This window comes from Microcebus murinus, chromosome 9 (genome assembly GCF_040939455.1).
Source record: "Microcebus murinus isolate Inina chromosome 9, M.murinus_Inina_mat1.0, whole genome shotgun sequence".
Lineage (NCBI taxonomy): Eukaryota > Metazoa > Chordata > Mammalia > Primates > Cheirogaleidae > Microcebus > Microcebus murinus.
In genome coordinates, this window is record NC_134112.1 from 21,051,642 (window position 1) to 21,063,813 (window position 12,172).

The window sequence follows — 12,172 nt, forward strand, 5'->3', positions numbered from 1 at the left end:
AGTGCTAGGGTTACAGGCATGAGCCACCGTGCCCAGCCTGTTAAAACATTTTTTCAAAAAAATATTACAAGCTTAAATAGTATGTTTTTTGACTACAATGGATTTAAATTAGAAATAAATAAGAATAAGATATTTAGGAAAACCAAATGTTTGAAGATTAACCAACACACTTCTAAATAATTCATAAGTCAAAAAGTTAATCAAAGAGGAAACTAGAAAATAGTTTAAATTTAATGAAAATGAGAATGTCACATATTACAAATTTGTTGAATACCATTAAAGCAGAGTTTAGGGGAAATTTATAGCTATAAATGCATGTATTAGTATGGAAGAAAAAATCCAAACATAATGACTTCAGGAAGCTAGAAAAAGAAGAGTAAAGTAAACTCAAGGTAGATAGAAGGAAGGAATTAGTAATGATAAGTGAAGAAATCAACAAAATAGAAAACAAACAATAGCAAAAAATTGACAATGCTAAAATCTATCTCTTTGAAAAAAGCAACAAAATTGGTAAACCTCTAAGTCAACTGATCAGTAAAAAAGGGAGAGAATACAAATCACCAACGTCAGATCCTATAGATATCAAATGCATAAGGAAATGTTACAAACAACTTTTTATCTCAACTAATTTTACAACCTTGATGAAATGGACAAATTCCCTAAAAAGTACAACTTACCAAAACTCATAGAAGATGAAACAGAAAATCTGACTAATACCACGTCTATTAAAGAAATGGAATTTGTCATTTCCACAAAGAAATCTCCAAGCTTGGATACTTTCACTGGTGAATTCTATGAAATACACAAAGAAGAAATATATGAATCTTATGCATATTTATTTAGAAAGTGGAGAAAGAAGAAATGTTTTTCAATTTGTTTTATGAGACATAATTTTGATACCGTACCCTGACAAAAACATCTCAAAAATGAATATTAGAGACCAATATGCCTCATGAACATAGATACAACAATCCTTCATAACATATTAACAATTTGAATATAACAGTATATAAAAAGTGTACATCATGACCAGGCAGGGTGTGATGGTTAGTTTCATGTGTCAACTTAACTGGGCCACACTATGTCCAGATATTTGGTTGAATTTTATTCTGGATGGTTCTATGAGGGTGTTTTTGGATGAGATTAGCATATAAATAGATGACTGAATAAAGCAGATTGCCCTTCCTTATATGAATGGGCCTCCTGCAAATCAGTCTAAGGCCTAAATAGAACAAAAATGCCGACCCTCCCTTGAGAAGAGAGAATTCTTTCTGCCTGTCTTTGAACTAAAATACAGGCTTTTCCTGGGGGTTGAGCCTGCTGGTCTTTGTACTGGAACAACACCATCATCTCTCCTGGATCTCCAACTTGCTGACTCACCCTGCAGATCTTGGGACTTGTCAATGTCTATAATTACATGAGCCAATTCCTTGTAATAAATCTGTTTGTCTATATGTATATTTCCTATTGGTTTCTCTGGAGAATTCAGTCTAATATGTAGAGTTTATCCTAGGAATGCAAGGTTAATTCAGTATTCAAAAAATAATAAAAATAATTCACTATGTTTTAAGAAAAAGAGAAAAGTATATAGTCATTTCAATAGGTGTATAAAGAGCATTTGACAAAATTCAGCACTTATTCATGTAAAAACTCTCAGCAAACTGGAAACGGAAGGGAATGTCCTCAACTAAGTAAAGAGCGCCTGTGAAAAGTCTATAGCTAACATCAAGCTTAATGGTGAAATATTGAACACTTTTCCCCTGAGACTGGGAACAAGACAAGGATGCCTGTTCTTACTTTCATCAACATTGGTAGATGTCTATATTAGCAGATAACTTGATTGTCTAAGTAGAAAATCCTAAGAATCTATAAAGCAGCTACTAGAACTGGCGATGAATCTTGCAAGGTCACAGACTACAAGGTTGGTGTAAAAAAAAATTATAGACTAGCAATAAACCATTGGAAAATGAAATTTAAAAATTCCTTTATAATACTACAAAAACTAAAAAACACTTAATAATTTTTTTTTTTAAAAAGTGCAACTTTTTTTCACTACTAACTACAGAAAATTTCTGATTAAAGAGGACCTAAATAAATTAAGAGATATGCTGTCATCATGTAGTGGAAGACTTACTATTGTAAAGCTATGAAAATCTTCCAAAATTTATCATAGATTCAATATAACCACAATCAAAATTCTGGCAGAATGATGTTAGAAATTGCCAAAGTTATTAAAAAATGTACATAGAAATATAAACCCAAACAATTTTTATAATAAAAAAAGAGCAAGGTTAAAGGTCTCACACTACTTGACTTCAAAGCAAACTATTAAGTTACAGTAATCATGACAGTATTTTATTGGCGAAAAGATAGACATACAAATCCATGGAACAGAACTGAAAGTTTTGAAATTGACTCATCAGTTGATTTATGGCAAAGATGCCTACTCAATTCAATGGGGTTAGGAAAATATTTTCAACAAATAGTGTTGGAACAATTGGATATCCATATGGAAAAGAATAACTTTGACCCTTATCTCACACCATACTTAAAAATTAACTCAAAATTGGTCGTAGACTTAAACATAAAAGCTAAAAGGGCAAGACTTCAGAGGAAAACAGCAAAATCCTTGTGGGTAGGTGGCAATATCCCAGGACATAAAAAGCAGGAAGCATTTTTAAAAATGATGAATTTAACTTTATTAAAATTAAAACCTTATGCTCTTTGGAAGACATTGGGGGGGAAGCAAGTCAAGAAATTGGAGAAATTATTTACAACACATATACTAATATCTTACATAGGGTTTGTATGTAGACTGTATAACGTACTTTTACAACTCAATAAGAAGACAAACAAGCTGATTTTAAAAAGGGAAAGTTTTGAAACAACATTTTCCTAAAAAATAGATATACATAAGGACATGAAAAGGTGGGTGCCTGACATCAGCAGTCATCAAAGAAATGCAAATTAAAACCATAGTGAGATGCCATTACTCATTCATCATCCATCAGAAGAATGGCTGAAATTAGAAGTTGACAAGAGTAGGCAAAGAAAAGCTAGAAACTTCATATACTGGTGGTCAAAATAAAAACTGATACGACTACTGTGAAAAATGTTTGGCAGTTTCTTATAAAGTTAAACATTCAGCTATCTTGTAAACCAGATGTTCTACTTCTAGGTGTTTTCCCCAGAGAAATGAAAACATACGTCCACACAAAGACCTGTGCATGAATGCTCATAGCAGCTTTAATCACAATAGCCCCAAACTAGAATCTAATAACTCTAATGTCCATCATCTGGTAAATGGATAACAAATTGTGGTAAACACACAGAATAGAACACACTCAGCAATAAAAGAGAATGAACTGTCGATGAACTACCACATGAGCAGATCAAGACTCATTATGCTGAGTAAAGGAAGTCAGAAACGAGTACATTTTGCATTTTATATGTGTGTGTGTACGCACATGGGAACATATGTGTGTGTATATATATAGTGTCTAATATATATTATATATGTATGGGCACCTATATACCTACACATACACATATATATGTATATAAAACTAGAAAATGCAAACTATTCTAGAGAGGCAAACAGATCAGAGTTTGCCTAGGGCTTGGTTTGAGGGTGATAGAAATATTTGGTATCATGATTGCAGTGGTATTTTTAAAAGCTTATTCAATTGTTAAAACTCATTGAATTGTACAATTTATATGGAAGCAATTTATTCTATGTAAATTATACTTCAATAAAGTTGTTAGAGACAGCAAAAAGATCAGTGGTTGGCAGGGTTTGGGGGAAGGGAGAGAGGGTGAATAGGGGGTGCACAGGGGATTTTAGGGTGCTGGAATTGTTCCATATGATACTGTAGTGGTAGATACATGCCGTTATGCATTTGTCAAAACCAGTAGAACTGTGCAACATGGGACAATGTAAACTATGGATTGTAGTTACTATAATGTATCAGTATTGGTTTATCAATTGTAATAAATGCACCACATTAATGCAAGATGTGAAAAATAAGAAAACCTGTGCAGAGAGAGGGTGTCTGGGAACTCTCTATACTATCTGCTTAGTATTTCTGTAAACCTAAAACTGTTCTAGAAAATACAGTCTATTTTTTAAAAAAAGATGGAACACCTATACCCAAAGTGGAATATGGACTATAAGCCTACCTCCTACGATTGTTTTCAAGTTAATTCTTTCTTAAAACTCTGAATCCAGTTGAGAAGGAAGAGTTTTTGTACACTTTTCACTTTGACTGGAATTTTCCTGTGTGAGTTAATTTTCCAAATTATATGTATATCCCATGTATCACATTCCTAATAAATGGTTTCCTTAGTCCTTAACCTTCATTTATTCCTTTTAAAAACAAGCTCACCTAAAAGATTCAAATTAGATTAGATATGTCAGAAATAATTAACTGACTTTGATTAGAAGTGGCAAAAAAATAAACTAATTTTTACTTTCCATTTTTCACTTCCACCTTTTTTCTCCACGGGTGTTCCTAAAAGGGAGTTCCGAACCTTGGTAATTGAGATGGTGATGGCCACAGATATGTCTTGTCACTTTCAACAAATCAAAGCCATGAAGACTGCTCTGCAGCAGCCAGAAGCGTAAGTGGGCCTGTGACATCTGCATTTGCATAAGTGCTTGAACTGGTGCTTGTCCAAGCCATTGTACCTTTGAAACATATCCCCTTCAACATAACTTCATTGAGTGGTCTCATGAAATGGTGATGTTTGGGGGAAAGAGCATGAAAATTGTACATGTCACAATTAGGTATGTTCTCATGGGGGCTGAAATAAATAATGGAGCCAGTTAACAGTTTTCCCCAGTTAGAATTTAAAATATTTCCCTGTGGGAAACTAGGTTATCAAGGATCCACTTAATGCAGAGACAACAAATAAAAGTCAGTGATTCTTAGATTCCTGTTGTCTTTACGAACGATGCAGTCATTTCAGAAATGAGTTTGAGTCGGAAGAGTCCAGTGCAATAAGCGTAGAGACCACGCTGACGAATATCCCGGTCGCAGGATGAAATGATGCCTTTTCCTCAGTTTAGCTGAAGTGGAGCGTGAGACAGGAGAATGGAATGGATTAAAGAAATTAATGATTTTTTAAAAACTCTTACTGAGGTTCTGAGAATGTGGTCATTATGCATTTGGGTGCTTTGTGGTTTGCAGAATTGAAAAGCCAAAAGCCTTATCCCTCATGCTGCACACGGCAGATATTAGCCATCCTGCAAAAGCGTGGGACCTCCATCATCGCTGGACAATGTCGCTCCTGGAGGAGTTCTTCAGACAGGTACCTTGTTGCTCTACTGTCCGTCAGGGCTGTGGTCACTGAATATTTTATAAATTTTCCTATCAGCAACACTATGATAAGGACTATTAAGATCACAGCAATTTTCTTGGGGGAGGGAGGGTTCCACAGCTTTCTTTGGCTTTCTGATTATGTAATGTTTGAATCTTACCTAAATGCTAATTCTCAGAACATGGTATTTCTATCCTGTGCATTTCTGTTGGGAAAAAAGAAAAGCATTTCCTCGTGGCAATCTTTTGTCAAAATGTCATTTGAGGTGTCTTTTACTATTTTGCTTCTTTTCTACTAAGTTGACAAAATGGCAGTTACTGTGGCATTGCCCTGTGGGATTAAGATATTGATGTTGAATTCATCTCTCTGTTATAATTGATTGAGTTTCATTTGAGTGGACAAGCCCATGCTGTGAAATTCCAAAACGAGGTGTGGCAATTTGGGGTGAGAAAATCACTAGCAACTACTGTTTCAATTATATTTATACTTAACTGCATCCTAAAATTCAGTGTTGTGTTATCTATAAGAGTAGACGGAGTCTTTAATAAGTGTGCATTGCTTTTAAACAAATACACAAAAACCATACATAGAAGTAGAGAAACTAAAAGGGAAATAAATGCATGGCACTAAGACTAAAGTCTTCTCAAATTCAGTCACGTGCACTAACCTCATCTCCAGAACTGCCATTCAGACATCTGCTGCTTCCAGACATGCTGGCCTGAGTTTGAAGGCATGATGTGTAGATTTGGGGATCTAAATTACAGTTAATTCAGTTCTTATTAATTTGAGAAGGGAGGTTAACAGCATGGATTCAGAGACCTCTAAGGTTCCCGTAAAATACTGCTTATAAACACTAGTCTCAACTTAGGCCCCCAAACTGACAAGAGCTAGGATCTTTTGCTGGTTAATAAATCATATAACTTAGATTTTTGGAAGAAGATTACTTCTGTGATTATTCTTACTCTTAGATTCTAGTTTGAATGGAAAAATTATAGAACTCGTGTGTGTGTGTGTGTGTGTGTGTGTGTGTGTGTGTGTGTATGTTTCCTCCTGAACCTGTACACTCTGGTCATAAAGTAGGACTAGAGTTAATAGCATATTAAACTAAAGCCAGAAGGCTATTATTGGAGACTTTATTCCAACTAGTTTTTGGCCTAGGTCTAATCAGATCACCCCTCTCATTCCCTGTGGTCTTATCTATGATTTGCTTTTGTGTGTGTGTGGTGGGGAAGGATGTAGGTAAGGTTGCACCAGATGTTTTCTTAAGACCTTTTCAGCTTTACATGCCCTACATTTCCTTCACTCTGTCCTACAGATGTCCGCCTACACCTGCACACACCCAAGCTGTTACATGCACATGCCAGCAGGTACCCTATTCAGTGTATGGTTATTTCTCTTTGCAATGTCATCCTTGCCCTCCCAGAGTAGTTCTCAAGGGGGTCCAGTGTTGCAAAGGAACTAGAGTTACACAAATTCATCCTTTATCAAGGGTTCATTTTGAGCCATTTTTCCAAAAGCTGTTTTTCTAATAGTCGTAAGAGGATTTTCTTCAAATATCCACTCCCCTTGTTATATGCTTTCTTTGATAGCACTTTTACAGTAGTACCCCCTACAGCTGGAAGTATTCAGTCTGTTGCCAAATGATAGCGCATAGCTAACTCATATAAGTTTGAGGTATTGAAGTGATTCCTTTTTTTTAATTATGAGAGAGTGAATATAAATTACTTAGTAAATACGTGAACATTTTTTCCTCATAAAGGGAACCTTGTTTGTATACACATATACTTGAATTGAATGAAAATGTGAAGGCAGTGTGAAAATAACCATATCAAATTTCTTGCCTGTTGGAAATGGAATGTTAGCTCACTAGACTGGAACTATTTTTTGGTAATTATAATTCAGTAAATTATTTTTATTGACCTAATATTTTAACCCAGATGCCATAAGCCATAATAAGTAACCCACACAAGAGAAATGTCTCTGCTCTTAACTATAGATTTTAAATTGGACAGTTCAAATGGGAAATCACAATGGGGCTGTGGAGTTCTTTTAAAAACTGCATTTGGAAAGTTGAGTTATATTTCAAAATAAGGGCATAGCCTCAGTACAGATGGACCAGACCTTCCATGCTTTTCTAAAAGAGTAAGTTACAGCTTCAGTTTGATAACCATATTTTACAAAATTCAAGCCACTGCCTCAGAGTGATTTTGATGAAATATTGACTTTAAAGAGGTATAAGTTTGCCTCCTTGGTAAATGCATCTTTTTGTGAAAGCCTTGAGATTCATTGCCATTGTATTATTGTATATTTTTATATTTTGCAAACATCTCTTACAATTCTTATAATTTCCTCTGTGTCTGTGATTATTTCCCCATTTTTATTTCATGAATTGGGTTTTCCCTCTTTTTATCTATGAAATTATCTAATTATTGGTTGTGTTATTATTTCCTTTTTGTTTTATAATGATTTAATTAGTATTTTCATTCTTATTAATTCATTTCTTCTAGTTGAGTTTATTTTTTTTCTAACTTTCTGAGTTAGATGCTCAATTTATTTATTTACATTTTTGCTTATTTAATATTAGAAAATAGAAAGCTAGGAGTTTGACTTTTTTTACCACGAATCTCATAAGTCCTTATCTGCAGTGTGTTCACAATCATTCTTTACTAAATATTCTGTAATTTTGGCATTGATCTCTCTTTTGTCCAAGAGTTGCTTCAGATTAAAGGGTTTGTTTCCTTGTTTATAATTTTCTAGTGATAGTTTTCTTTGCTTAATAGCTTTCTAATTAATCTGTGTCTACTGAAATTTGATCAAAGGATATTTTTGTTGTTTTGAAATTTGTATATCACCTACTATATAATTGACTTTTGTAAATGTTTATGGCTCATGAAAACGTTTATTTGCAGGGTATAGAATTAAAATAACATCAGGTACATTCTACTTTCCTATTTATGTCATTTGGGTATTTTATATATCATTTTTAAAAAGTTGAGCTATCATGGGTTGCTAGCCATTTCTTTTATTTTCTCTTTTTGTGTGAAATAATTTTTGCTTCAGAAATGCTGGTTCTATGCTATGTGGTTCTTGGATATTCATAACTGTAGATCTTCATAGCAGAGCTTATTGCACCCTTTATCATTATAACTCCCTCTTCTTTGTCTCAACTAATGCTTTTTCTAGAATTCAAATTAGACTCATATTAAGACTATAACCCCATCTTTGCATAGCTTTTTACTTTTAACTTTTCAGAGACACTTTGATTTGTGTGTGTCTTAAACACTGCATATAATTGAGTTTTTTAATGACTCTATCTAAGGTTCTTTTCTATTATTAATCAAAAACAGCCCTATTAAATCTATTGAAATGACAGGAACGTTTGAGCTAAGGTACTATCGTATTTTATACTATACTTTCTGTTTTTATGTTTTTTTAGAAATAGCTCACTGATATTGTCTGTGCCATCTGCTTTGCTATATATTTGTGTCTTCTGATGATATGGAAGTTTTATATTATGTTCTGAGGTTTTCTAGTTAACTTGATAACGGAAACTTTAAATCCTCCATTTATTTCTATTATTTCTTTGCTATAAAAATTAGTAAACTTCTACTTTCTCCCACCTCCTCCCCAACACCTGATTTCTGTGGTTTTATTAACTTGCTTAGTTCTTCTAGTGTGTGCCTTTATTATTTAAATACAGCTCTATTACTTTATATATCAGATTTAAATGATATATTTTACCCCCTCTCTAAAAGATAAGGAAGCCAGTGTTATGTATTGCCTCTCAACATCTTTCCCTCTTTCCTTTCATAATGTAACTCATTCCTTGTTTCTATTTGTCATTCAGTCACTATTTGTCAATATTTCTAAGTTGTCCTGATTTTTAAAATGAGTATTCTATTTCATGTACTAGATGCTGTTTACAAAAAGCACAACCTGAAACAATGCGACTCAGAAAGGTAGAAAATAAATAATTCTGGCAAAACATAATCCTCCAGTTGTTCGTCTTGTCTAGGTCCTACTCAGTGTTGGCACTTTGGCCATGGTTGACCCATTCATCTTTTGGTTGGCCAAAGTTGTTCTTCACATGATTTCTTCTAGAAGCACTCATGGAAACCACATTACTGTGTGCTTGCAAGTTTTTCTACTGCTGTCATACTTGGGTCAGGTTTGCTTGGGTATGACATTTTTGGATCAAACTTTCTCTCCTTGAGATCTTTTGCAGATGTCACCCAAATGTCTTCCACCCTTGAATGTTGCCCTGGAGAGGATAAAGCCATGCTGGAATTATTTCCACATACAGATGATAAGTCTTTTTGCATATGTGCCTTAAGGATTATTTCTTTTATATAAAAAACTTTTTATTATGAAAAATTTCAAACATATAAAACGTATGGATTATTTCTTTTCTTTTAAAGCCTGGTGACATTTCTAGGTTGTGTTTCAATGATTATTATGCATTGGCTTTTCTTGGGACATGGTTGGTCTTTTCCTCTATAGATTCAAGTTGCATTGATTAAATCTTTAGATGTCTTCCATTCTTTTATTTATCTTACTTATGGAAAATAATAATTCATATGTCACCTCTGTTTTCTTTCTTTTCCATGTCTGTTGTATTTCTTCAACATTTTCTTTATCCCTCTGTTTGGCCTGCTTTTTTCATTCCTGCCGTACATGTCCCTTAACGTGTTTTCATGAAGGACATTTCTCCTGTGTACTGCTTCCAGCGCGATCTTCGTTAATTATATGCTTCTGGTTTTCTTGTCCATATCTTTCCTGTGCCCTGCTAGGTCTTGCTGCCTTGAGCCCTCGTTCCTGATAATTTCAGGAGCTTCTTTCTGTTAGTAGCAATATGTTTGGTCATCACTTGGTGGCACCATTTTTCTGATGAGTGTTCCCCATCTGTTGTTTGAGTTTTGTTTTGTTTTGTTTTTGCTGTTTCTGCTGCTGCTGCTGGTACTTCCTCATCCTCTTCTTTTTCTTCTTTTTCTCTTTCCCTACCTCTTCTTCTCCCCCACCATTTTCTCCTTCTCCTTTACTTCATCCCCCTTCCTCCTTCTCCTCTCCCCCTTCTTCTTCACTTTGTTGTTATTATTTACCATCTTTGAGCAAAATGCATTCTTTTGGACCAACTATTTGAAGATTTGTACGAGGCAGAAATCAGAGTAGTAGTGTTCTAAGCTATCTGGAATTGTCCTTGGTTTATTATGAGGATCCTGTGAAGTGGTGTGTGTGTGTGTGTGTGTGTGTGTGTGTGTGTGTGTGTGTTAGAATTTTTCCACGACTATGGTGGGCTGCAGTTGCAGGGCTTCTCGTAATACAATCTCTGTTCTCCACCCAGCCTCTTGGCATCTTTCTTCACCCCTATCTGATATTCACAGCATTTGGCAGCCCTTCCTTATGTAGCTTTGATTTGAGATTACAGATTTTTCCCAGTTTTTATGTTTGCATTTCTGTTCCTCATTCTTCTTATTTTTGAGGTGATAATTTCTGAGAGAGGAAATGGCTAAAACTTTACTATGCTATCTTAAATCCAAAATCATAATACTTTTCTCATACCTTATGTTTGTGCCTCCCTGCCCTGGGACAGAGGAGTGTACATCGCTGTGTTTTGTTCAACTTGATCCTCCTGTTGCCTCCCCAAATGTCTCCTTTCTCTTCACTCCACCTAAAAAGACTCACTTGAGATATTACCTAAATGTCTTCGGAAGTTCTGACATTGACAGGTGTCATCTTCTCTGTGAACTTCCAATATAGACAAGACCCTTGTTTCGTTTGACTGGCTTGCTGCTTACATACAGCTGCTGTAATGAACAAACCCCCACATGTAACAGCACACATAAATGGAAGTTATCACCCACTTGTGTAAAGTACAAGTGTTCCTTGATTGGCAGGTGGTTCCCCAATGAGCAGTGACTTTAGACCAGACTCTGCCATCTATCTGGCCTCCCAGGTGCTTGTCTATATCAAGCCAGCAAAAGGGGGAAGAGCATAGAAGAGCAAGCATGGGAGACTTTCCAGGTCTGAACTGTGCTGGAAACACATCCCGTCTGCTCTTGTTCTATCACCCAGCACTAACTGGCAGTGATTCTAAACAACGTAATCTAGCTGTGTGGACAGGAAATGGAAGAGGAGAAGGATGGGGGTTTGGTAACAGCTACCTGCCTACTTGCTCTCTAGCTTGTCTGTCATAAATGTCCCAGTGGCCAAAGGAACTTGAGTGCTTCTAACCCAATTATTGTCTTTTCATTCACTCAGTATTCATTAACTTCCTTTTGCATACCGACTTATCTTAACCTCTACCACAGGAATGATATTTATTTTTCTAAGCTGTCCTGGAAAAAAAAATGAGTTAGTTAAAAAAAATCCTTTGTGACAACTGATGCTTTTGCCCTTTGTTGAAAATGTTGACCTCTTCAATGAAGAGGAAAGTATATAAATAATTCCTCAAGGGTCAGTAGCTGTACAGAGTCATACGATACTGTGTTATCAGTCAAGTTGGAGTCACCAGTAGAAGTTCATTCCTCTACATTACTTTCAGCACATTCTTTTCCAATTCATAATTGTATCTGTTCTCCAAAGGTAATTCAACGACCCCTGTTTTAAAATAGGCTGTTAATAACCGATTCTACTCAGCTCAATTGAACACAAGAGATATAATTGTATGGGCAAGTTCATGGAATTAGAAGTTGTTTAATATCAGGCATTTTTTTAGGAATGAAATCCAAATTAATGTTTACACCTTAATAGCCAAGTGGAGAGTATTCACACACACCCTGCCCCATTAAAATGTACCAATAAAACGACTTGTATCCTCGCTACATGGGGAATAAAAAAGGGATTTATTTAATAT

The 12,172-nt window shown here is 35.1% G+C and overlaps 1 protein-coding gene across 5 annotated transcripts in view; it reads left to right on the plus strand.

The window, feature by feature from the left end:
- Positions 1-12,172, plus strand: part of PDE1C (phosphodiesterase 1C) — a 521,012-nt gene that overhangs the window by 436,327 nt on the left and 72,513 nt on the right. For all 5 annotated transcript variants that reach the window (XM_076006325.1, XM_076006322.1, XM_076006323.1 and 2 more), the window contains 2 exons: positions 4,519-4,620; positions 5,190-5,310. In XM_076006325.1, the coding sequence (XP_075862440.1) occupies positions 4,519-4,620; positions 5,190-5,310 (223 nt within the window). The remainder of the gene's footprint in view (positions 1-4,518; positions 4,621-5,189; positions 5,311-12,172) is intronic.